This window comes from Scyliorhinus canicula, chromosome 15, assembly GCF_902713615.1.
Source record: "Scyliorhinus canicula chromosome 15, sScyCan1.1, whole genome shotgun sequence".
Classification (NCBI taxonomy): domain Eukaryota; kingdom Metazoa; phylum Chordata; class Chondrichthyes; order Carcharhiniformes; family Scyliorhinidae; genus Scyliorhinus; species Scyliorhinus canicula.
The window spans coordinates 37,441,892-37,468,960 of NC_052160.1; the positions used below are offsets into that span (position 1 = coordinate 37,441,892).

Genomic DNA, 27,069 nt, shown 5'->3' on the forward strand with positions numbered 1-27,069 from the left:
ATTAAGGTCCCTTCTTAGTTAGTCAGATACAATAACAGGGGAGTTCTTCTGATCTCAGAATCACTATTCAACATTTAACATCATCAAAACAAATTAAGTGGACCATGTTGGAGCCACTGATATTGGGTAAATTCAAAGTTTTTGGAGGATGGGGAGGTGTTGTTGAGTGAGCAACTTACAAGTTATTTTCACATGAAAAAGCACAGGGCAAACAAATGATATTGAAGTGCCTTTGGGCCTCTTACCTATCCTAAGGTCCAACTCCTGTCTTACATCGACAGCATCGCTGACTTTCTGGTCAGGTTCAACCAGATTCTCACAGGCCTGTCTGATAGAGCGAGATGTAATCTCAGAAAATCGTGCGCGCAGCACCTGTAGATTAGGCTTCACTGCCCAGAGAGAGACAAGGCAGAGTGATTATCATTAACAAACATGCACCAAAGTCTTCCTGCAAGCTTTTCCTTTGTTTTCGATTAATGTTTCTCTTTCTTTATAAATTTAGAGTATCCAGTTCATTTTTCCCAATCAAGGGGCAATTTAGCGTGGCCAATCCACCCATCCTGAACATCTTTGGGTTGTGGGGGCGAAACCCACGCAAACACGGGGAGAATGTGCAAATTCCACATGGCTAGTGACCCAGAGCCGGGATCGAACCTGGGACTTCAGCGCTATGAGGCAGCAATGCTAATCAATGCGCCACAATGTTGCCCTCCTGCAAGAAACAATGGAAACTCAAAATTACAAAAATCACAGCTTCACCCAAACCCAGTCCTTGCCAGAGGTCAACTGGTAAGCTTTTCCTTCACTGATCAGCTAGTTGGCTTCTTCACACCTTAAGAGATACTCAAACTACAACTGCAATGCTACCCTGGCTAATATTGATTAGTTGACTGTGTATTGAGGATCACATCTCATTATGATTTATTTCCCTCAGGACTGCACCAAGTAATGCTGCTCCCTGGACAATACTGAGGCTACCAGAACTGGACCAAGTGCATCCTCTTCAAAAACTGCATTCACAAACTCACATGTTAATTACAGAAACTGTAACTCATCCCAAAGCTCACGGGCTGGTTTAGCACAGGGCTAAATAGCTGGCTTTTAAAGCAGACCAAGGCAGGCCAGCAGCACGAGTTCAATTCCCGTACCAGCCTCCCCGAACAGGCGCCAGAATATGGTGACTAGGGGCTTTGCACAGTAACTTAATTTGAAGCCTACTTGTGACAATAAGCAATTTTTGTTTCATTCTTCAAATTTTTTCCATCAGTTATTTTCCAAATAAAATGCAGAGAAGGCTAACACAGAACAGTTGAGAGAACATTATAGCACACACTCCCATCAATGATACAAACACTATTGAGTTTCTAGCCACAGATATGGAGGCAGCATGATAGCAGAGTGGTTAGCACAGTTGCATCACAGCTCCAGGGTCCCAGGTTCGATTCCCAGCTTGGGTCACTGTCTGTGCAGAGTCTGTTCCTCGTGACTGCGTGTGTTTCCTCCGGGTACTCCGGTTTCCTCCCACAGTCCAAAGATGCGCAGGTTAGGTGAATTGGCCATGCTAAATTGCCCTTAAGTGTTCAAAAAGGTTGGGTGGGGCTACTGGGTTGCGGGGAAAGGGTGGAGGTGTGGCCTGGGGCAGGGTGCTCTTTCTAAGGGCCGGTGCAGACTTGATGTGCTGAATGGCCCCCTTCTGCACTGTAAATTCTATATAGCTGCTTGACAGTCAGTTCAGGGCAGGATTAGCAGAGGTCTAAAAGATGTCTCGTTCCAAGCATTGCCTAAGCTACAGAGACCCTAACACAGTGGTAGGCAACCTGTGGCCCTGGATCCAAATGTGGCCCTCAAGACAATTAGTTGATTACAATTAGCTCACATGCAGGTTTACCACTTTCAGTCTGTGTAGTTTTTTTTCTACCGGAATGACTGAAGTGGTATGCATGTAAAGTGCAAGCGAAGTGAGGTGCATGCTGATCACACACAACATGGACGGAAGAGTCGTGTGCTCCCTCTGCATCAAAAGTGTAAACATTTATTTTGTTTTTACCATTTGAAGTTGATGATAGTTTTATTAATATATACATTAAGCGTTTTCTATAACTCATAAAATATTCAGCATGTATGAAATGTATTTATTCTTATTCATGGGGCCACGGTTAGTGAACAAGCCCCATTTCAATCTTGCAGCCCACTGAGATGAAGGAGGGCCACAAACGAGCTTAGGTTGCCTATCACTACCCTAATGAAAGGTCGAGCGAAAGAGTAAATCCTTTCCCCCACCTGCCACACAAAATCAACAGATATTCCTGGAAATCTATGAAAATAAAATCCTTCAATGATTACTGAAACGTACAGGCATGCTCCACGCTACCAGCATCGAACAAAGCATGTAATTATGCCAGTGTACACAAACCTGCTTTACAGACGTGAATGATCTCAAATCCAATGTTCTCCCCTTCACGGTCACAGTCAGTCCAAAGTATCAAGGCCTGACATTTCCTCACCTCTCGCTCCAGGGTTCTCTATAAACAAACAGAAGCCAAGAATTAGCTGCAATTATTATGTTCTGTGATAAACTCCAAACCAAACAGCATCAGCTTTTCATGCAAAGATTCATTATTTGAAATCTGCACAATTTCATTCATTTATCTGATCATCAAGGTGATAACACTGAGGAATAGAGCACTTTTAATCTCATAAAACATTTCTAGAGCAGGTACAGCACATGTCAGGTAGAGTCCCATCAAACACTCCCACAGCAGGTACACAATGAATTATATATAATATATATATATATATATATATATATAAAAAACAGTACAGCACAGAACAGGCCCTTCGGCCCTCAATGTTGTGCCGAGCCATGATCACCCTACTCAAACCCACGTATCCACCCTATACCCGTAACCCAACAACCTCCCCCTTAACCCTACTTTTATTAGGACACTACGGGCAATTTAGCATGGCCAATCCACCTAACCCGCACATCTTTGGACTGTGGGAGGAAACCGGAGCACCCGGAGGAAACCCACGCTCACAGGGGGAGGACGTGCAGACTCCACACAGACAGTGACCCAGCCGGGAATCGAACCTGGGACCCTGGAGCTGTGAAGCATTTATGCTAACCACCATGCTACCCTGCTATATATATAAGCACAAGTTCCTGAGCCATTTATATGATAATTACCTTGATATCTACATAGTTCTCTGGGCAGTACTTCTCCATCTCTGCGTCAAAGAGAGTCACAGGGTTGCAGCTGTGCCTAGATATTGGAAAGCAAGCTTCAATGAGCGAAATCCAGACTTACCAAAAAGAGTCTTTTCATTGTGAGATATTGTTGAATTCTGAAAATTGTTTTCTTAAAATGAGGACAGGATAATTTTTATGTTCTTCTGACACCGTGGAGTGAATAAACAAAATTATTGGCCGGGATTAACTAAATGGTGGAAAAGGATCGAGGGACAGAATGGCCCACTCCTCATTCCCATGTTCCTATCATTGATAGCCTACGTTATAAGTAAATAAAAAGAGGTTTGACTTCACCCAAAGTAAAGTGGCAAAAACCAGTGATCAAGCCTTGTGAAACCATCCAAAGGAATGCTTTTCTGCAATGTTTTGTTCCGTCGATACAATTACGAAAGCGACAATGATTTTTTGAATTTAAAAAGAGTTTTTATATCAGAACAATAGGTTTAGAAGAGGGAAACAACATGGGCTATACACGTAGTCTGATTCTGTGCTTCTCAAAAAGGACTCCCGCTAGCATTAAGGCGGGCTGTGGCTAAGGGGGGAGCCCAGGACTTTCCTCTGGGATAGGCACCCGTCACTGGACTGCACCTCCCAGCCCTGGCAAACCTGAAGATTAATCTTGGCATGGAGGTCTCAGGAACCCTCTGTTCAAAATCATCATCCCTGACCTGTTTGAACTTGGAAGCTGCCTACGCACTCTGAACTACTCTGCCTGACAGCTAACGAACAGACCAAATAGTTCAGTGAAGAATCAAGCCAACAAGACTTTCCCTTATCAGCATTCTTGTTCTGATTGGCAGCTCCTGGCTGTTTCAAAGCAGCTAACTGCTTTCACTTCTTTTCTAACCCTGAAAGCACTTAGGAGCGTTGAAGTGGTCAGCAGCTGTCAATCAGAACAAGGCTATTTATAAGCTTTGCAGTTAGGATCGATGGAGGGTACTTCAGATGCATTCAAGCATGAAGGGATTGATAAATAAACCTGCCTGCTGTGTTTAAACCTTTAAGCAGTCAATCAAAGGCCAGTTGAAGGTGCTGCGAAATTGAATGAGTGCTGGACATGTCAAAGGATCCCAGGTGATTTCAAGATTGTTCAAGTGTTGGGGACTTTCTAGGAACACCCTGACACTTAAAAAGCAGCAGTTTCAAAAGCATAGGGCTGAGGGAGCAGATATGAGTAGAGGGAAAGTTTTCCTGGCTTGAATCTTCAACAAAATATCTGGTCTGCTCATCAGCTTCCAGGCAGAACTGCTGAGAGTGAGACGGCCAGCTCAGAGCGAGAAGGCCAGCTCAGAGCGAGAAGGCCAGCTGAGAGCGAGAAGGTCAGCACAGAGCGAGAAGGTCAGCACAGAGCGAGAAGGCCAGCTCAGAGCGAGAAGGCCAGCTCAGAGCGAGAAGGTCAGCTCAGGGCGAGAAGGCCAGCTCAGAGCGAGAAGGTCAGCTCAGAGCGAGAAGGCCAGCTCAGAGCGAGAAGGCCAGCTCAGAGCGAGAAGGCCAGCTGAGAGTGAGAAGGCCAGCTCAGAGCGAGGCCAGCTCAGAGCGAGAAGGCCAGCTCAGAGTGAGAAGGCCAGCTCAGAGCGAGAAGGCCAGCTCAGAGCGAGAAGGCCAGCTGAGTGAGAAGGCCAGCTCAGAGCGAGAAGGCCAGCTCAGTGCGAGAAGGCCAGCTCAGAGCGAGAAGGCCAGCTCAGAGCGAGAAGGCCAGCTCAGAGCGAGAAGGCCAGCTCAGAGCGAGAAGGCCAGCTCAGAGCGAGAAGGCCAGCTCAGAGCGAGAAGGCCAGCTCAGAGCGAGAAGGCCAGCTCAGAGCGAGAAGGCCAGCTCAGAGCGAGAAGGCCAGCTCAGAGCGAGAAGGCCAGCTCAGAGGGAGAAGGCCAGCTCAGAGGGAGAAGGCCAGCTCAGAGGGAGAAGGCCAGCTCAGAGCGAGAAGGCCAGCTCAGAGCGAGAAGGCCAGCTCAGAGCGAGAAGGCCAGCTCAGAGCGAGAAGGTCAGCTCAGAGCGAGAAGGCCAGCTCAGAGCGAGAAGGCCAGCTCAGAGCGAGAAGGCCAGCTCAGAGCGAGAAGGCCAGCTCAGAGCGAGAAGGCCAGCTCAGAGGGAGAAGGCCAGCTCAGAGCGAGAAGGCCAGCTCAGAGCGAGAAGGCCAGCTCAGAGTGAGAAGGCCAGCTCAGAGTGAGAAGGCCAGCTCAGAGTTTAAACAGATCAGACCAGGATGATGATTTTGAACAGAGGGCTGCCTGAGATTAGCGTGCCAGGAGTGATCTTCAGGTTACCAGGGCTGCAAGGGGCAGTCCAGACGATCCTGGTCCCGGGTCACTTGTGTGGAGTTTGCACATTCTCCCCTCTGTGTGGGGTCAGAGCATAATGGGGAGCAAAGGGAGAGGAATGGCGGGGTGTGGGTTTGGAAATTTGGGTTCTAGCCCATTACACTCATTCTAATGAATGCATATGAGCTGTTTGCATGTTCCCACCGGCGCACGGTGGGAAGTTCGCTGTGGCCGGCGGGGCGGTAGCGGAGACTGGGTCAGGTCTGTCGCACAGCGCCAATCCCGTTTTTGGGCAGACATGGGATTCTTCCCTCAATTGGAATTCCCGATCTTAGTGGTGCAGAATGGAGAATCCCAGGACAACTCCCTCGACCTTTGGGGTACCCTTCCTCTGCAACCTGACCACAGAAGTGGGGCACATAAGCAATGGGCTAATCCCCTTGAGGTCCAGGGTGCCAGGCTAGAGTGTCACCCCCAGTTTGTCAGTGCCATGGTGCCAGGAAGCAATGCACCATTGGAAATGCCAGGGGGCAACCCTTGAAAAGGGGGGGGGGGGGGGGGGGGGGGTTTGGGTCACCCTTGTTGTTTACAGCATAGGGTGAGTCGCTATTCTTATGGTGGTGTGGCGGGAGGGGCTTGATGAGGGGTTAGGGTGGGGTGGGAGGTGGGGTGGGAGGTGGGGTGGGAGGTGGAGAGAGTCAACATTTGCATTGTTGGGGGGCAGGGGTGCTATCTCAACACTGGGATCGGGGCGCCCGTTCAAAATGGCAGTCTGACACCTGGGAAACCCGAGTGCTCACCGCTCTGCATTATTTTGCATAGCAAAGGTCTGTGAATTCAAACTCGCGATGCTCTGAGCATCAGCAGGCCACAGTCCCAATTCTCTTTGGCGGGAGCATTTAGTCTCTGGAACGCAGAATCCCACCCTTATTATTTTTGCTTCTATGCGAATACTTTAAAGTTCGATCATTTTATTTTTGCATATAGTTTACAGTTCATCTGATTAGTGGGCTATGGGAACAGGCTTCATCATCTATCCAATCCGGAGATCAATATCCCCCCCTACCTGCTAACCAAGGTCCATATACAAGAGATGAGTTTGAACATGACTCCATATTTAAATAGAAACTTACCACTTCTGAAAAGGTGACTTAAACTCTAAATCAAGGAGGTGACCCGAGACAGAGGTCATCACTACAGCAACATTCTGAATGTATGAGAAAAAAAAGAAAACAAATTGAGTGAAATCAAATAAACTTTACTTGCAACAAAGTCAAATGTACATTACATACTTTTTAAAAATAAATTTAGAGTACCCAATTATGGTTTTTTCCAATTAAGGGGCAATTTAGCGTAGCCAATCCACCTAACCTGCACATCTGGGGGTTGTGGGGGAGAAACCTACGCAGACATTGCATACGTTTTGTGTACATTTTTAGATTTTACTTGCCCACACCCTCGCACACAGACAAAGAAAGAAAATGTATTTTCACTCACTTCCTGACAGAAGACTGTCTCCATTTATTTTATTGTTCATGTAAATTTTGAACTGACCTGTAGCAGGAGCTGATAACAGTGGATGGTGTCTGCTGCCCTCTACCAGTAGGTGACGGTTTTGAATCTGGCCTTGTGTAACAGTATACAAATACACTGCACCTCTCCTTTTGGCAATTCCTCCCAAGTCTTTGTTTTAAAATCATATCACTCGCAACTCACAAAATTCTAGCACTTCTTTATCCTCATTATCTTCATCCTCTGACGGGCAGCACGGTAGCACTGTGGATAGCACAATCGCTTCACAGCTCCAGGGTCCCAGGTTCGATTCCGGCTTGGGTCACTGTCTGTGCGGAGTCTGCACATCCTCCCCGTGTGTGCGTGGGTTTCCTCCGGGTGCTCCGGTTTCCTCCCACAGTCCAAAGATGTGCAGGTTAGGTGGATTGGCCATGATAAATTGCCCTTAGTGTCCAAAATTGCCCTTAGTGTTGGGTGGGGTTACTGGGTTATGGGGATAGGGTGGACGTGTTAACCTTGGGTAGGGTGCTCTTTCCAGGAGCCGGTGCAGACTCGATGGGCCGAATGGCCTCCTTCTGCACTGTAAATTCGGTGTAATTCCGTGCTTGAATTCCAAGAGGTCATCCCTGATTTTCATAAGACTATGAAGTGCTGGGACGGACATTTTGGTGGTCCAACATATATTAGACGAAATAATCTGCTTTTTCCTTTTAACTGTACAGGTAAGGATCAGAAATTTCAGATTGTAGATGGTCTTTCCCCTGTCCAGAAAACACCTCCATCTCTAGGAATTTTCAAAAAATTACTACACCAGAGGGAAGCAACACAATGGCACAAATTAATTCTATATCAATTGACTGCATGTGCTGGAGCATTAACTTGAGATTCATTTGTGCCTTTATAAATTGGCGCATACTGAAACTGACAAAAGAACCAGGGGTGAGATACGAGTAACTGCCCTTCACATCAAGGCAGCATTTGATAGAGTATGGCATCAAGGAGCCTTAGCAAAACTGGAGTCAATCAGAATCAGTTGGGAAACTCTCCACTAGTTGGAGTCATACTTGGCACAAAGGAAGATGGTTGTGAAGGTCAATCATCTCAGCTCCAGGACATCAGTGCAGGAGTTCCTCAGGGTAGTATCCTACACCCAACCATCTTCAGCTGCCTCAATAATAACTTTCCTGACTTCCAGTTGCAGTGATGCGGAGCTAAGCCGCACGTTCGGCAGCTCCCGCTATCAAAGGACTTTCGGGCCTGTTTTAGGGCCCCAAGCGGCGCTGTATCGATGATTCCCGGTGGGGGAAGGTGCTTGGAGGAACATTCCCCGTAATTTATGGTGCGCACTCGGAGTGAGGCAAAGAAAAAGGCTGCAGCAGCTCCCCAGAAAAAGCGGGGGAAGTAGGACAAAATGGCGGCCGGCAGAGCACCTGAGAATTGGTGGCAGTGGGCGCAGGAGCAGCAAGCTGCTCTTCTGCGCTGTTTTGCGGAGCTGAAGGCTGAGTTGCTGGACTCCCTGAAGGCGACTACCAGCAAGCTGCTTGAGACCCAGACAGCCCAGGAGGCAGCCATTCAGGAGTTGCAGCAGCAGGCCGCTGATCGGGAGGAGGAGGCCATGGTCCTCGTGGGGAAGGTGGAGATGCACGAGGCACTCCACCAAAAGTGGCAAGACCGCTTGGAGGAGCTGGACTTTCGCACGAGGCAGAAGAATTTGAGGATCCTGGGCCTTGCAGAGGGGCTGGAGGGGTCGGATCTACCGTCCTATGTGGCTACGATGCTGAATTCGTTGGTGGGGGCGGGGTCCTTGCATCTGCCCCGGAGCTTGAGGGAGCCCACAGAGTGCTGGCCAGGAGGCCCAAGGCGAATGAACCCCCGCGGGCAGTGCTGGTGCGGTTCCATTGGTTCAGTGACAGGAGGGAGTGTGTGATGCGCTGGGCCAAGAAGGAGAGGAGCAGCAAGTGGGAGAACTCGGTAGTGCAAATCTACCAGGACTGGAGTGCGGAGGTGGCTAAGCGGCAGGCCAGGTTTAACTGGACGAAGGCGGTGCTGCATAACAAGCAGGTTAAATTTGGAATGCTGCAGCCTGCGCGTCTGTGGGTAACATATAAGGACCGGCATTACTACTTCGAGTCCCCGGAGGAGGCGTGGGCCTTTGTGCAGGCGGAGAAGCTGGACTCGAACTAGGGTTTGGGGGCTGCGGGGTCTTGTGTACTACGGTTGTTGCTGTTTTTGCAATTTTGATATGTTTTTTCTATGCTGGTTCTTGCTCTGTTTCCGGGTGGTTCTGTTGGGTATGGTTTTGTGTTATGTGGGGGATGTTGGGGGTTTGTTTTTTTTCTGTACGGGGCTGGGGGATGGGGTGGAGCTGGAATTTGGGAGCTGCGTCAGAAGGGTGGGGTGGGGCAGTGTGAAAGCGCGGGCTTTCCTCTGGTTTCCCGCGCTGCGGGGCAGGAGGGGTGGAGCTGGCAGTGGGGGCGTGGCCTCTACTGGTTTTTTCCCACGCTGGAGCGGAGCCAAGGAGGAGTGGCAGGAGGGGGGATGACCCCATGTCGGGAGGGGTCGGGTTTTGGCGGGAGTTGCCTGGGTCAGCAGAAGTCAGCTGACTCACGGACGTACCATGGAGGGTGCGTCGCTGCTAGGAGGGGTCCTAGCCTTGGGGGGGGGGGGGACATAATAATGGCCAGGAAGGAGCTGGTGTGGGCCGGGGGGGTAGAGGAGAGGCGCTATCGTCATGGGGAACGGGTCGGGCGGGGTGTGCTGGCCTGGGGCGAGCAGTCGATGAGCTATGGCTAATCGGCCGGGGGGGGGGGGGGGGGGGGGGCCTCTGATCCATCTGATCACCTGGAACGTGAGGGGGCTGAATGGACCGGTTAAGCGGGCTAGGGTATTTTCTCATTTGAAGGGGCTGAAGGCTGACGTGGCTATGCTCCAGGAGACCCACCTGAAGGTGACGGACCAGGTTCGTCTGAGGAAGGGGTGGGTGGAGTAGGCTTTCCATTCAGGATTAGATGCGAAGAACCGGGGGGTGGCGATTCTGGTGGGGAAGAGGGTGGCGTTCGAGTCGTCTGAGGTGGTGGCGGACAAGGAGGGCAGGTTTGTTATGGTGAAGGGTAGGCTGCAGGGAGAGAAGGTGGTGCTGGTTAATGTGTATGCCCCGAATTGGGATGACGCTGGCTTTATGAGGCGTGTGTTAGGCCCATTCCGGACCTGGAGGCGGGGGGCCTGATCATGGGGGAAGACTTTAACACGGTGCTGGATCCCCCACTAGACCGGTCCAGTTCAAGGACGAGTAGGAGGCCGGCGGCGGCCAAGGTGCTGAGGGGGTTTATGGACCAGATGGGAGGGGTGGATCCCTGGAGGTTTGGGAGGCCGAGGGCGCGGGAGTATTCCTTTTTCTCCCATGTGCATAGGGTTTACTCCCGAATAGATTTTTTCGTTCTGAGCAGGGGATTGATCCCGAGGGTGGAGGCTGCCGAGTATTCGGCCATAGCAATTTCAGACCATGCTCTGCACTGGGTCGATCTGGAGATGGGGGAGGTGCGGGACCAGCGCCCGCTGTGGCGTCTGGACGTGAGGTTGCTGGCTGATGAGGTGTGTAGGAGGGTCCGGGGAAGTATTGAGGGGTACCTTGAGGCCAACGATACGGGGGAGGTCCGGGTGGGGATGGTTTGGGAGGCTCTGAAGGCAGTGATCCGGGGGGAGCTGATTTCCATCCGGGCCCATAGGGAAAGGAGGGAGAGGGAGAGACTGGTGGGGGAGCTCCTAGATGTGGATAGGAGGTACGCGGAGGCCCCGGAGGAGGGATTGTTGGGGGAACAGCGTAGCTTGCAGGCCAAGTTCGACTTGCTGACCACCAGAAAGGCGGAGACACAGTGGAGGAAGGCGCAAGGCGCGGTTTATGAGAGGAGGGGTGGGGGTGGAGAGCATTATGAACAGGCTACGTTTCCCAAAGGTGTAGGAGGAGCTGGTGGAGGGGCTGGGGGCGCCGAATGAGTTGGAGGAGCTAGTCAGGGGGATTGGTCAAATGCAGTCAGGGAAGGCGCCGGGGCCGGATGGGTTCCCGGTGGAATTTTATAAAATGTATGCGGACCTGGTGGGGCCCCTGTTGGTGCGGGCCTTCAATGAGGCACGGGAGGGGGGGGCTTTGCCCCCGACGATGTCACGGGCGCTGATTTCTTTGATCCTCAAGTGGGATAAGGACCCCCTGCAGTGCGGATCATACAGGCCAATCTCGCTCCTCAATGTGGATGCTAAGTTGCTGGCGAAGATCCTGGCCACCAGGATAGAGGACTGTGTGCCAGGGGTGATACATGAGGATCAGACAGGATTTGTCAAGGGAAGACAGCTTAACACGAATGTACGGAGGTTGTTAAATGTTATTATGATGCCGGCGGTTGAGGGGGAGGCGGAGATAGTGGTGGCGCTAGATGCAGAGAAGGCCTTTGATAGAGTTTTTTTTTCTTAAATTTAGATTAGCCAATTATTTTTTCCAATTAAGGGGCAATTTAGCGTGGCCAATCCACCTACTCTGCACATTTTTGGGTTGTGGGGGCGAAACCCACGCAGACACGGGGAGAACGTGCAAACTCCACACGGACAGTGACCCAGAGCCGGGATCGAACCTGGGACCTCAGCGCCGTGAGGCGGTTGTGCTAACCACTAGGCCACCGTGCTGCCCTGCCTTTGATAGAGTTGAGTGGGGGTACCTGTGGGAGGTGCTGAAGAGGTTTGGATTTGGGGAGGGGTTAATCAAATGGGTGAGGTTGCTTTACGAGGCCCCGATAGCGAGTGTAGCTACTGATGGAAGGAGGTCAGAGTACTTCAGGCTCTACCGTGGGACCAGGCAGGGGTGCCCCCTGTCCCCCTTGCTTTTCGCACTGGCAATTGAACCTCTGGCTATGGCGTTGAGGGAGTCGGGGAGGTGGAGGGGTCTGGTGTGGGGTGGGGAGGAACATCGGGTATCACTGTTTGCGAACAACCTGCTGCTGTCTGTGGCGGACCCAGTGGGGGGAATGCCGGGGGTGATGGAGCTGTTGGCTGAGTTTGGGGGCTTCTCGGGCTATAAGCTGAATCTGGGTAAGAGCGAGGTGTTTGTAGTGCACCCGGGTGATCAGGAGGAGGGAATTGGGAGGCTCCCGTTTAAGAGGGCAGTGAAGAGTTTTAGATACCTGGGGGTGCAGGTGGCCAGGAATTGGGGGACTCTCCACAAGCTTAATTTTACCAGGCTGGTGGAGCAGATGGAGGAGGAATTTAAAAGGTGGGACATGGTGCCGCTATCGCTGGCGGGTAGAGTGCAGTCCATCAAAATGACGGTGCTCCCGAAGTTCTTGTTCCTTTTTCAGTGTCTGCCCATCTTTATCCCTAGGGCCTTTTTTAGGAGGGTGATTAGCAGCATCATGACCTTTGTTTGGGCGCATGAGACCCCGAGGGTGAAGAGGGTCTTCTTGGAGCGGGGCAGAGATGGTGGGGGGCTGGCGTTATGCAACCTCTCGGGGTATTATTGGGCGGCCAATGTGTCGATGGTGCGCAAGTGGGTGATGGAGGGGGCAGCATGGAAAAGGTTGGAGATGGCGTCCTGTGGAGGCACAAGCCTGGGGGCCCTGGTAACGGCGCCGTTGCCGCTCCCTCCTACGAGGTATACCATGAGTCCGGTGGTGGCGGCTACCCTCAAGATTTGGGGGCAGTGGAGGCGACATAGGGGGGAAGTGGGCGGCTCGATGGAGGCTCCGCTAAGGGGGAACCATCGGTTCGTCCCGGGGAACATTGATGGGGGGTTCCTGGGGTGGCACAGAGCGGGCATCAGAAAGCTGCGGGACCTGTTCATTGACGGGAGGTTTGCGAGCCTGGGAGAGTTGGAGGAGAAATTTGAGCTCCCCTCGGGGAACATGTTCAGGTACCTGCAGGTAAAGGCGTTTGCTAGGCAGCAGGTGGAGGGATTCCCTTTGCTGCCCGCGAGGGGGGCGAGGGACAGGGTGCTTTCGGGGGTCTGGGTCGGGGATGGGAAGGTATCTGATATCTACAAGGTAATGCAGAAGGTGGAGGAGGCGTCAGTAGAGGAGCTAAAGGCTAAGTGGGAGGGGAGCTGGGGGAGCAGATCGAGGATGGGACATGGGCGGATGCCCTGGAGAGGGTTAACTCTTCCCCCTCATGTGCGCGGCTTAGCCTCATCCAATTCAAGGTGCTGCACCGGGCCCATATGTCCGGGACTAGGATGAGTAGGTTCTTTGGGGACGAAGACAGGTGTGACAGGTGTTCGGGGAGTCCAGCGAACCATGCCCATATGTTCTGGGCATGCCCGGCACTGGAGGAGTTCTGGAAGGGGGTGGCGAGGACGGTGTCGAGGGTGGTAGGATCCAGGGTCAAGCCAGGCTGGGGACTCGCGATTTATGGGGTTGCGGTGGAGCCGGGAGTGCAGGAGGCGAGAGAGGCCGGTGTTTTGGCCTTTGCGTCCCTATTAGCCCGGCGGAGGATCTTGCTACAGTGGAAGGATGCGAGACCCCCAAGCGTGGAGACCTGGATCAATGACATGGCGGGTTTTATTAAGCTGAAGAAGGTCAAATTCGTCCTGAGAGGATCGGTACAAGAGTTCTTTAGGCGGTGGCAGCCTTTCCTCGACTTTCTGGCTCAGCGATAGGGAACTAGGTCAGCGGCAGCAGCAACCCGGGGGGAGGGGGGGTGTTGACTATTTTTATTTAATTTAATTTAATTTATTTTCAAGTTCTCTTGTTGTTTACCAGGTTTGGGGGGTGGGGGGGGCTCGATATATGCGTTGCTACTGTTTTGGGGGTGTTATGCGTATTATGTTGTTTTATTGTTGTTTGTTACTGTTTGTTGTTGTATATTTTGTAAAAAAATTTAAATAAAAATTATTTAAAAAAATAAAATAATGACTTTCCTTTCTTCATAAGGTCAAAAGTGGAGATGTGTGCTGCTGCTGAACATTGTGCAGTCATCATTCATGACTCCTCAGATTCTGTCCATGTGCAGAAGCAGCAAAGACCTGGACAATTCCAGACTTTGGTTGCCAAGTGATCAGTGACATTTACGCTACAAAAGGGCCAGGTAATGACCATCCCAATAAGAGAGAATCATCTAAACATCGCCCCTTGATATTCAATGGCATTACCATTGCCGAGTCCCCCACCATCAACATCCTGGTGTTACCATTGATTAGAAACTGAACTAGCCATATAAATACCCTGGCAACAAGACCAGGTCAGAGGCCAGGAATTATGCACTAAGAAATTCCCCTGCTGACTCTCCAAAGCCTGCCCACATTCTACAAGGCACAGATCAGGAGTGTGATGGAATACTCTCCAATTGCCTGATGAATCCAAGAACACTTAAGAGGTTTGACACTATCCAGGACAAAGCAGCCTGCTTGAATGGCACACCAACCACAAATATTCACTCCTTCCACCTCTGAGGCACAGTATCAGCAATGTGCTCCATCTACAAGATGCACTGCAGCTTTATTGGAACCTCTATAGGTCGAAAAGTTCGAATGGGGCAGTTTTTGTACAGTGTGTGCAGGAGGGTTTCCTGACACAATATATGGATAGGCCGACAAGAGGTGGGGCCACATTGGATTTGGTACTGAGTAATGAACCGGGTCAAATGTTAGATTCGTTTGTGGGAGAGCACTTTGGAGATAGTGACCACAGTTTGGTGTCTTTCACTATTGCAATGGAGAGGGATAGGGCCATACGGCAGGGCAAGGTGTATAATTGGGGGAAGGGTAATTATGATGCGATTAGGCAATAATTAGGGAGCATAAGATGGGAACAGAAACTATCAGGGAAAGGCACAAATGAAAAGTGGAACTTGTTCAGGGAACAAATACTGCGTGTCCTTGATAGGTATGTCCCTGTCAGGCAGGGAGAAAATGGCCGTGTGAGGGAACCATGATTCACAAAAGAGGTTGAATGTCTTGTCAAGAGGAAAATGGAAGCGTATGTAAGGATGAGAAACAAGGTTCAGTTGGGTCGCTTGAGGGTTACAAGGTAGCAAGGAATGAGCTAAAAAAAAAAAAGGCTTAGGAGAGCTAGGAGGGGGCATGAGAAGTCCTTGGAGGGTCAGATCAAGGAAAACCCCAAGGCTTTTTACTCTTATGTGAGAAATAAAAGAATGACCAGGGTGAGGTTAGGGCACGTCAAGGACAGTAGTGGGAACTTGTGCATGGAGTCAGAAGAGATAGGAGAGACGTTGAATGAATACTTTTCTTCAGTGTTCACCGAGGAGAGGTGTAGAAGTCAGGTATTTTAAATACACTTAATAGGCTGTTTAAAGCATAAATATTAAATCCCAGTTTTAAAATGAAAGAAATATACAACTTCCAAACTCAGACATGTGTTTGGGAAAAACAGAACCACTGATAAAAACATCACATTCTTTCAAGGACAGCGGCTAAATCCCATGGGCTGTAAGGTGGAATAATTAAAGGCTCCATTGTTCTGATTTCAGGCCCCTTGTGATAACAGCCTGAACCACATTCCATAACGTATGCAAGCCGAAACATTTTAGACTGTCAAAAAACAGTTTAATAGTATGATGAGATGACTAACGTCTCAATTGTTGCAGATAAGCAACAATTGGAAGTGGCGTTGCATCGTAAGGATGGACGGCTTGTTATCAAATCAAATGTGTTTTGAATATAGCTTAAACCAATTAGGATTATATTGGGGTGTGATCGGATCGCTTAACAGATATGAAAGAGTATATCCATGGATGATTTGGCCACCATTTTAGACAGAAGGACAGAAAGAAAGACAGAAAGAAAGAAAGACAGAAAGACAGAAAGGAAAGAGACAAAGAGAACAAGACAGAAAGAGAGAGAGAGAGAGAGAGAAAGTAAAGGAAGAGAATTAGAAAAGAGTTCTGTATTCCTATTTCATTTTCATACTTTGACTTCAACCTGTGACTTTTAAAGTTGTGTTTAGGCTATTATCTCAGAAGATAATTCCTGAGATTCTTTGAAGAAAATCAAATTGTCTACAAACTACCTTTTAAATGAAATTCAAGTTGTAACCAATGAACTTCAAATAAAACAATTCTTATTTGCACCTGACAAGTTTTTAACTTAAATTTCTACTGAGTTTCAACAGTGTCTCAAGAACAACCGGTAAATTGAATAAAACTTCACAAATTACAAGATACAACAAGAGGGGCTATGTTTTTGTGGATGAGAGTGTGATACAGGCGGGTAGGCTGGAGGAGGTAGATGTTCTGAGGGAAGATGTATTAGCAATTTTGAAAAACCAGAGGGTCGACAAGTCCCCTGGGCCAGATGGGATATATCCTAGGATTCTTTGGGAGGCAAGGGATGAGATTGCAGAACCATTGGCTTTGATATTTGGGTCCTCACTGTCCACGGGGATAGTACAGTAAGAAGTCTTACAACACCAGGTTAAAGTCCAACAGGTTTGTTTCAAACACGAGCTTTCGGAGCACGGCTCCTTCTTCAGGTGATTCACCTGAAGAAGGAGCCGTGCTCCGAAAGCTCGTGTTTGAAACAAACCTGTTGGACTTTAACCTGGTGTTGTAAGACTTCTTACTGTGCTCACCCCAGTCCAACGCCGGCATCTCCACATCACGGGGATAGTGCCAGAGGGCCGGAGAGTGGCGAATGTTGTTCCTCTGTTCACGAAAGGGAATAGAAATTACCCTACTAATTATAGGCCGGTTAGTCTTACTTTGGTGGTCGGTATGTTAATGGAAAAGGTCCTGAGGGATAGGATTAATGACCATTTGGAAAGATGCAGCTTAATCCAGCATAGTCAACACGAATTCATGAAGGGCAAGTCTTGCCTCACAAATTTGATTGAATTCTTTGAGGAGGTAACTAAGTGTGTAGATGAAGGTAGAGCAGTTGATGTCGTATACATGGATTTCAGTAAGGTGTTTGATAAGATTCCCCATGGTCGGCTCATGAAGAAAGTAAGGAGGTGTGGGATAGAGGGAAATTTGGCCAATTGGATAGGATGCAGAGCTGGGCCGAAAAATGGCAGATGGAGTTTAACCCTGATAAGTGCGAGGTGATTAATTTTGGTAGGATAAATTTGAATGTGGATTACAGGGTCAATGGCAGGGTTCTGAAGAATGTGGAGGAACAGAGAGATCATGGGGTTCATGTCCACAGATCTCTGAAGGTTGCCACTCAAGTAGATAGAGCCGTGAAGAAGGTCTATAGTGTGTTAGCGTTTATTAACAGGGGGCTTGAGCTTAAGAGCCGTGGGGTTATGCTGCAACTGTACGTGACCCTGGTGAGACCACATTTGGAGTATTGTGTGCAGTTCTGGTCACCTCATTATAGGAACGATGTGGAAGCATTGGAAAGGGTGCAAAGGAGATTTACCAGGATGCTGCCTGGATTGGAGGGTAAGTCTTATGAGGAAAGGTTGAGGGAGCTAGGGCTTTTCTCATTGGAGCGAAGGAGGATGAGAGGCTACTTAATAGAGGTTTATAAGATGATGAGGGGGATAGATAGTGGACGTTCAGTGACTATTTCCTCGGGTGGATGTAGCTGTTACAAGGGGGCATAATTATAAGGTTCGGGGTAGGAGATATAGAAGGGATGTCCGAGGTAGGTTCTTGAGAGTGGTTAGAGTGTGGAATGGGCAGCCTGCTGTGATAGTGGAGTCGGACACTTTAGGAACTTTCAAGCGGTTATTGGATAGGGACATGGAGCACACCAGAATGACAGGGAGTGGGATAGCTTGATCTTGGTTTCAGACATAGCTCGGCACATCGAGGGCCAAAGGGCCTGTTCTGTGCTGTACTGTTCTATGTTTCTATGCAGCAACTCATCAAGCCTCCTCGGGCAGCATCTACCAAACCCACTACCATCCAGATGGACCTGGACAGCAGATGCATAGAACCACCACCACCTGGAAGTTCCCTTTTAAGCCACCCACTATCCCGACTTAGAAATATATTGTCGTCCCTTCACTGCCACTGGGTCAAAATCCTGGAACAGCCTCCCTAACCGCATAGTCGGTGTTCCAACACCACATAGAGTGCAGCAATTCAAAAAGACAGCTGTCACCTTCTTATGGGTAATTAGGGATGGGCACTAAATGCCAGCCTACCCAGCAATGCCCACACTCAAGAATTATTTTTTTTAATACTTCAGTTGAAGGTCAATGCTTATAGTGTAAAGACTGGCTCAAGTTCTATCCATCACGAACCGGCTTTCAACAGCACAACCTGTTACGCCACATTGTATACGTGATCAACTGGTAGTACCTATCCCAGCTCTACAATCAAGAGTAGCATCGGAGGGGAAGGCAAAAATGGTTGGAATAATTCACCACATGCACACCACCACCACCTGACAAGTCGCCCTTGTAACCCCTCTTAGCGCCAGATTATACAAACCTCTGAATGAGGCTTGTAAGCAGTTACTAGACTCCACCTCTCACAACAGGTGTCTTAGTGAGAAAAGGGATAAACAGAAGAAAATTCAGGAAGTGTTTTCAAAAGAGTTTATGAATCTGAAGGCATACCTGACCGAACAGATGATAATCATACTCATAGATCTTGTTGAATTTTGACTGTCCTTCTCTCTAGTTGAAGCAAAAACAGGAAGGTTATAGAGAAATAGTATTTGAAAATTAAATAAAATTCAAGTAAACTATCAAAACAGATGCTATGTTTTCAAGTGAGGGCACGGCCTGGGCTGCCACTGAACTCTCCAGACTAAAAACCCAGGCTCCATCATATTGCTCTATGAATTTACTGATCTTCATCAAAAAAGCAGTAGTAGGCAAGATAAATGAGATAAATGGCACGTGTGAACAAGACCCTGTTACATTGTTCAAAGCAACCAAACAGCTGATTAGTCAAGTGTGCAAAATCCATGAAACTACAACGTCAGTGGCACTTGAGCCATTTCAGCTGACTTAAAAGACATGCAGCCAAACCAGCAGAGAGAACATAGTTCTGTAAATTCAGGGAATAAGTCAACTGACTAGCCAAGCAACAACTGCGAGTTCAGGAATGGGAGCTGGCTTCCAGGTCATTGGGGGATAATCAGTGGGCAGAGGATATGAGAGGGGTGGGTCTGGTGGGAGAACAAAGGCTGGGCACACCAGGGTGGTGACGGGGAATACAAAGATTCAGAGGGTATGTACAATCATAGATAGAATGGTTACAGCTAGGAGGAGACAATTTGCACCACGAGTGTGGACTTATGCTTGCTTGCTCTCCTCAAGAGCAATTCCCACACCTATGCCCTTATTAGACCTGCAAATTGTCTCTCATCAAGCGCTCATCAATGCACTTCTGAAAACCAAGATTGAATCTCCCTCCCACACTTTCCAGCAGTGCATTCCAAATCCTAATCACCCATTGCAGTTTCCTCATGACACTGGTGCATCTTTTGTCATTCCCCTTATGTCAATATCCTCCAGTTCTTGACCCTTCTGCTAATATTAACAGTGTCTACCTACTCTGTCTAGAGCCATCAGGACTTTGAGCAGTTCTATCAAATCTCTCTCAACCTTCTCTTCTCCAAGGAGAACAATCCTAGTTTCTCCAATCTATCCATGTAACTGAAGTTCTTCATCCCGGGAACTATTTCCATAAATCTTTCCTCACCCTCTCTAAAGCCTTCACATCCTTTCTAAAGTACGGTGTTTAGAATTGGAGAAAATACTCCAGTGGAGACCAAACCAGTGTTTTATAAAAGTGCACCATAACCGTCTTGCTATTGAACTCTATGCCTCTATTTTGTGCACATATACCTCCAGGCACTCTTTCTGCAACCCCATTAGAATTACACTCCACATTCTGCCTTTCCTCATTCTTCTTACCGAACTGTATCACTTCACACTTCTCTGCATTAAGTTTCATCTGCCACATGTCTGTCCATTCACCAGTCTATGCCCTGTTGAAGTCTATCATTGTCCTCCACAGAATTTCAAAGCTTTGTGTCCTCTACTAATTTTGAAATGGTGACGTGTATACCCAAGTCTAGGTTATTAATAGCAGTGGCCTTAGAACGAGCCCCTGAGGAACCCCACTATATACCTTCCTCCAGCCTGAAACACAACTGTTCAACACTACTGTCTCCTGTCATTAAACCAACTTCATATCCATGTTTTCATTCTATTGGTTTTCACTTGCTCACAAGCCTATAATGGGGCACTTTATCAAACACCTTTTGAAAGTTCATGCATGCCACATGAATCACATTACTCTTAGCTCCCCCCTCCATTAGCTCAGTCAAGTTAAACACAATTTGCCGTGAACACATACACATTGGCATTCTTTAATTCGTCCACATTTGTCAAACTGACTGTTAATGCTGTAACAGATTATAATTTCAAAAGTTTTTCTCACAACCCAAGTTCAACAAATTGACATAGCTGCTAGGTTTATCCTTACACCCTTTCCCAAACATGGGTGCAAGTCCCCAGTCTTCCAGCACCAACTTCTAAAGAGAGTGAGGAAGTTATTCGGATGTGCATCCCACCTTGTCCTGGTGACTAATCAACTATACGCACAGCAACCTTCTTAATAGCTCCTTCTTATTAATCTTTCCAGTGTCTCAACCTCCTCTTTCTGTGATTTCAGCAGTGTCTTCTTCCTTGGTAAAGACAGCTGCAAAATACTAATTTAGTACCTCAGCCACTTAGTACCTCCAGCACAGTTTCACTTTTTTTCTACATTACAATAGTAACTACATCTCAAACAGTACTTCATTGGCTGTAAAGTGCTTTAAGCCATTGGGTGGTTATGAAGAGTGCTAAATAAATTAAAGTCTTTATTTTTTCTCTCTGGGACCCACTTGGGCCCAACCCTCCTCTTACCACCAATTAAGTATTTGTATGCTTTTGGATTCCCTTTTGTTAGCTGTCAGTCTCTTCTCATACTCTTTGCCCCTCTCATTTCTAATTTCACTTTGCCTCCAAACATTCTACATTCAAGCCATTTCTTATTTTTATTATCAACACGATGTCTGTCACCTGCACCCTTTTTCTGCTTAATTTTATTCTTAATCCCATCCTTCATCCATGGAGCTCTGGCTTTGTATTCCCTACCTATCTCTTGCATGGGAATGTACATCAACTGTACCCAAACCATCATCTCATTAAACACAAACTATTGTTCAATTCCAATTTTGCCTGCCATTTGATGAGGGGCCACATCAAAGATTATTGTTAAAATAAAGGCTCATGGTGCAGGTGGCAACATATTGGCTTGGATTGAAAATTGGCCAGGCAACAGGATATAAAGTTGACATAAATGGGTCTTTTTCTGGTTGGCAGAATGTGACAAGTGGTGTGCCACAGGGATCAATGCTGGGGCCTCAACTTCTTCCAATTTGTATAAACGACTTGGATGAAGGGACTGACGGTATGGTGGCTAAATTTGCTGACAACAAAGATAAATAAGAAAGTAAATTGTGAAGAGGACATAAGGAGGCTACAATGGGACATGGAAATGTTAAGTGGATGGGAAAAACTATGACAAATGGGAGTATAATATAGGCAAATGTGAAATTGTCCATTTCTGTAGGAATAATAAAAAAAGTTTATTATCCGTATTGAGTGAGATTACAGAGCTCTGAGGTGCAGAGTGTATGGGAGTCCTAGAGAATGAATTGATTCAAACGGCTAGTTTACAGGTACAGCAAGTAATTATGGAAACTAATAGAACATTATCATTTGTTGTGAGGGGAATTTATCAGAAAAGTAGGGAGGTTATATTTCAATTGTACAGCCCCCACCCCAGAGGCTAGTGGGAAGTCAATTCCAGCCCCACTGGACCCAGAGTCGCAACACAATTGAATTAACCAAGAATTCATAGAAAAATACCCAAAGTCTTTGGCCCTGACTTGCCCAATAATTACAGGTTGCGATTTCTGCTTTCCACTCTATAATGGTTGTTACTGTAGATAAATTCAGGTCTGAGGGAGAGCAGCACAGGTCCTCCAGGTCTACAACCCATTCACCAACCTGTTATAGGCAGAATACGGCCTTTTAGCCAAATCACCAGCCAACCAATTGAACCGGCTTCCACTGATCCCTCAAGTGCTAAAAATCTGAGTTTTGCTGTCCAAAGCTAGCACAGTGCACCATGTTGTCACTTTCAAGTCGCTAATTTCCCCTGTTCGACTTAAAGATAGATGCCCATTAAGCATCCATCTATCAAAATGATAACAGCAAAAATAAAGAGGAAAAAGGGAATCAACAGGAAGGGCACTTACATTACTTAATTAAAATGGAAATGCATTGGAAGCAGTTCAGAGAAGGTTTACTAGATTAATACCAAGAATGGGCGGGTTGTCTTGAGGAAAGGTTGGAGAGGTTAGCTTTGTACCCACTAAAGTTTAGAAGAGTAAGAGGTGACTTAATCAAAATTGTGAACGTCCTGAGGGGTTAAGACAGGGTGAATGTGGACAGAATATTTCCACTTGTCAGAGAATGTACAACTAGGGGTCATTGTTTAAAAATAAGGGATCACTCATTTGACACAGAAGTGAGGTTTCTGGGACTCTTCGACAAAAGGCAGTGGAAGCATAGTATTTGGATATTTTACGGTTCAACTAGATAGATTCTTGATTAACATGGGGATGAAAAGTTATCAGGGGTAGGGAGGAGTATGGGGTTGAAGTTACAATCAAATCAGCCATGATTTCAATGAATGGCGGAACAAGCTCGAGGAGCCAAGTGGTCTACTCCTGCTCCTAATTCATGTGTTTGTATCTTTTGATTCCAACTGACCTGGTCAGATTTGATTCCGCACCCCTTGAAATTGGCCCGCCTCCAATTAAGTATTTCGTACTTTAATTTTTTTCCAGTATCCAATTAAGGGGCAATTTAATGTGGCCAATCCACCTACCCTGTACATCTTTGGGTTGTGGGGGTGAGACCCACGCAGAAACAGGGAGAATGCGCAAACTCCACAGACAGTGACCTGGGGCTGGGATCGAACCCGGGTCCTCAGCGCCATGAGACAACAGTGCTAACCACTACGCCACCGTGCCGCCCCTGTATTTTGTACTTTACATTTCTTGTTGTCATTTTCCATAATTATCTAAATGTTCTGAGCTATGATCATTGCACCCCAAATATTCCCCTGCGGACACTTGATCTACTCTCTTCTTCAGAACCTGATCCAACAACGCCACCCTCCTCAGAAGGCCAGAAACATACTGATCACTTCAGAAACATTTCCCTTTTTGTTGCCCTGTACACTGTTATCGCAGTTCATATTAAGATCCCCCATTATCACTTTAGTTTTTGTAATTTGATCCTCCACACATTCCTTACTAGTTGGAAGCCTACAGAAAACAACACCTAGTTGTGGAATAGTACTGCTATTGTTTCCCAACTCTCACCAAATAGAGTTTTGTCCTTGACACTTCTCGGGCACCAACTCTCTTCAGTATTCTAATATCCTCCTCAGTCAATACTGTCACCCTTTCTTTCTCCTTTCTCATATATCCAGAACACCTTAAATTAAGGAATATTTAGTATCCAGTCTTGCCCATTCTTAAACCAGGTCTCCGTTATTATCATATTTGCATATAGTTATCTGGGCCTGTAATTCACCAATTCATCACACTTTATGCATTCACGCACGCTGTGAACCCAACTTATGAATGCATTCCCTCCTACTGGCTCCACCTACTCTATAATAGTCCATTCTTGGCACGTTGGATTGTCTAGATTAGTCAGTTTAAGCCAGGGTTGTTCAAACTCAAGGTCACCACCCGCAGGGGGTCACAGAGCAATCGGCCACAGCATTCCCGATCGCGGAAGAAGCGTCCAACAGCTTCAACCAGCTTTTAAATACAAACGATGGAGTCTTCCTGCCAGAAATGGCCGCAGAGGGCAGGTCACATGCTTGACACATAGACATACAGGACACATGATGCCAGTGTATGCTTTGGGCGCAACATCACGGATGACAGATTTCTCCATTTTGTAACTGCCAGCAAGCAAGCAACAGGACTGAGTGAATAACTGAAGATCTTTTGTAACAACAAAGTCATTTGTGAAGGTCATTTTGTAACAAGAAAGAGTGGGCCTGAGACACAAATAGGCCAGGATCTCACAACCGATTCTGCCGGAGAGCGCATTTCAAGACAGTCCACGGCAGAACAAAGTGGTGTGAGCCATATGCAGAGCTCAGGGCCCCTGGAGAACTCAGTAAGAAGAAACTGAAATCGGGAATAAAGCTGTATAAAGATGATTTCTTTAGCTGTGGTTTTATTAGTTGTGTCAATGCAAATCAGGATGCAATGTCCATATCTGTTATCTGCAGGAAGTACAGACAAATGAAAGTTTAAAACCTTCAAAACTTCAAAGCCATTTGAAGACTAAGGATGGTGAGCTTGAGGACAAATCTCTTGGCTTTTTTCAAATAATGCAGCGAGAACTTAAATCGTCAGCTGAAGTGCACAAGAATATCCTGCAAGGGAAAGACAAATCAGTAGGACATATTTTAAAACCTTGTACCTAAATGCAGTATTCAGAATAAGGTCAATGAGCTGACGGCACAAATAGAGACAAATGGGTATGATTAGTAGGGATTACTGAACCATGGTTGTAGGAGGACAGAGACTGGTAGTTGAATGTCCATGGGTACTCAGTATTCCGAAAGAATGGACAGGATGGAACAGGAGGTGGAGTTGCATTATTGGTAAAAGATGACATCAAGGAGGACTTCCGGTGGTGGCATGTCCGAGTGAGCCCGCACATCCGGCGGGCGTTTAGGGGCTGATTCCCCGCGATAGCGGGACCACAGAACTGAAGGAAGGCGGCAGTGAAAGTGCTGAGGAGCGGGCTGCGGCACAAGGAACAGCAGGAGTCCAGGAGGCAGAAGAAAAGAGAGGAAAAAGGGACAGAGACAGGAGCTGAAGAAACTTACCTGGAACCTAAGATGGCGGACACACGGACCCCGGACTCAGCAATCCAGCAGGCGCTGGATAACATGCTCCAGGTAATGAAATCCGGTTTTGAAGCGCTGAAGCGGGACAGCTTGGACCCACTCCAGAAGGCAGTGGATCAGCTGAACCAGAAGCTGGATGCACAAGATGTTAAAGTTAAGGAGCTGGGAGAGGCAGTGGAGGAGCAGGCGGATGCGCAGACGGTTGCGGCGCTAGAAGTTGACGGGTTGAAGGAGCGGCAAAGAAGACTGCTAGACAGAGTGGAGGAGCTGGAGAATAGAGCCCGCAGCTACAACCTGAGGATGGTCGGCCTCCCGGAGGGGGCTGAGGGAGCTGATGCCACAGTGTTTGTACCAGACCTATTGATGCAGCTGATGGGGGCCGAAGCCTTTCCGCGACCGCCGGAGCTGGAGGGAGCATACAGAGTGCAGGCGAGGCAGGGGCGGCCGGGCGGACCTCCCTCCCCCCGCCCGATGGTGATTAGGTTCCACAGGTTCGTGGACAAGGAGCGGGTGCTGCGGTGGGCAAAGAGTGCTAGGAGCAGCACGTGGAACAAGTGTCCTCCACATTTACCAGGACCTAAGCCAGGAGGTGGCTCGGCGGCGAGCAGCCTTTAAACAAGTCAAGGAGGTGCTGTTCAAGAAGCACGTGAAGTTTGGTCTGCTGTTCCCGGCTCGTCTTCCCGGGGGAGAGGGGGAGAGAGAAGATCACAGCCAGTGGATGGCAGGGGTGGGGGTATTGGGGGATGTTGTTGGGGGGGGTTGTTCTGCTGACGTGGGAGGGACTTGAAATAGGCACTGGAAAGGACGTCGAGGGTGGAGGCAGCCAAGACTGAATGGGCCAGTTAAGAGGGCGCGGGTATTCGCGCACTTGCGGGCTCGGAGAGCGGACGTAATTATGTTGCAGGAGACACATCTGAAAGTGTCTGACCAGACCAGGCTAAGGAAGGGCTGGATTAGCTAGGTCTTCCACTCGGAGTCCAGGGGGGTGGCAATCATAATCAACAAGCGGGTGCAATTTGAGGCGGAGGGCATAGCCGCAGACAGGGGGGGGCAGATACCTGATGGTACGGGGCAGGCTGGAGGGGAGAAGAGTGGTGCTGGTGAATATATATGCCCCGAACTGGGATGACGTGGACTTCATTAAAAGAGTGCTGGGGAGGATCCCGGACCTGGACTCTCGGAGGCTAATAATTGGGGGGCAGTGGACCCCTGGAGAGCCAGATAGCCGACAGGAAGGGGCTACTCGTTTTACTCGCACGTCCATAAAGTATATTCTAGGATAGATTTCTTTGTACTAAGCAGGGATTGTATAGGGGAGGTAAAGAACACGGAATATTTGGCAATTACTATCTCAGACCATGCCCCGCACTGGGTAGACCTGCAGATCGGGGGGGGGCGAACTACCAACGCTCGCAATGGAGGCTAGACGTGGGACTGCTGTCGGAGGAGGGGATCTGTGAGAGGCTTCGGAGGTGTATGCAAAATTACTTGCAGGTGAATGACACGGGGGAGGTCTCAGCGGCAACCCTGTGGGAAGCGCTAAAGGCAGTAGTAGGAGGGAGCTGATCTCAATTGGGGCCCACAGAGCCAAGGCAGACAGGGCAGAGATGGATAGATTGGTCAGGGAAATGGGTCGGATAGATGAAGAACACGCGCAGTCCCCGGGGGAGGTTTTACTCAGGGAGAGGCAGAGACTACAGGCGGAACTGGGGGCACTATCCACGAGTAGGGCCGTGGAACAGCTTAGGAAGGCGAGGGGTGTGGTGTACGAGCATGGGGAAAAGGCTAGCAGACTGTTAGCGCAGCACCTCAGGAAGAGGGAGGCGGCCAGGGAAATAAGTAGAGTGATGGATGGGTAGGGGCGCAAAGTGGAGGACCCGGCAGGATTGAATAAGGTATTCCGGGACTTCTATCGCAAGCTGTATACTTCGGAGCCGACGGAAGAACCGGAGGAGATGAAAAGGTTTATGGACGGGTTAACATTCTCAACAGTAGGTGGGGGGGCGAGTGGATGAGCTGGGGGCCCCGATTAGAGTGAAGGAGGTATTGGGGGGCCTAAAGGCCCTGCAGTCGGGGAAAGCCCCGGGGCCGGTTGGATACCCAGTAGAGTTCTATAGGAAGTTCTCTGAGCTGGTGGGCCCGGTCTTGGC

At 48.4% G+C, this 27,069-nt stretch overlaps 1 protein-coding gene across 2 annotated transcripts in view; it reads right to left on the bottom strand.

The window, feature by feature from the left end:
- The window catches only part of top3a (DNA topoisomerase III alpha), a 55,465-nt gene that overhangs the window by 22,910 nt on the left and 5,486 nt on the right, over positions 1 to 27,069 (bottom strand). Inside the window, exons 2-6 of one of the 2 annotated variants that reach the window (XM_038820077.1) lie at positions 18,523 to 18,582; positions 6,640 to 6,713; positions 3,188 to 3,263; positions 2,414 to 2,522; positions 246 to 389 (exon numbers count right to left, since the gene is read on the bottom strand). In XM_038820077.1, the coding sequence (XP_038676005.1) occupies positions 246 to 389; positions 2,414 to 2,522; positions 3,188 to 3,263; positions 6,640 to 6,713; positions 18,523 to 18,582 (463 nt within the window). The remainder of the gene's footprint in view (positions 1 to 245; positions 390 to 2,413; positions 2,523 to 3,187; positions 3,264 to 6,639; positions 6,714 to 18,522; positions 18,583 to 27,069) is intronic. The other variant, XM_038820078.1, reaches the window with a different exon arrangement.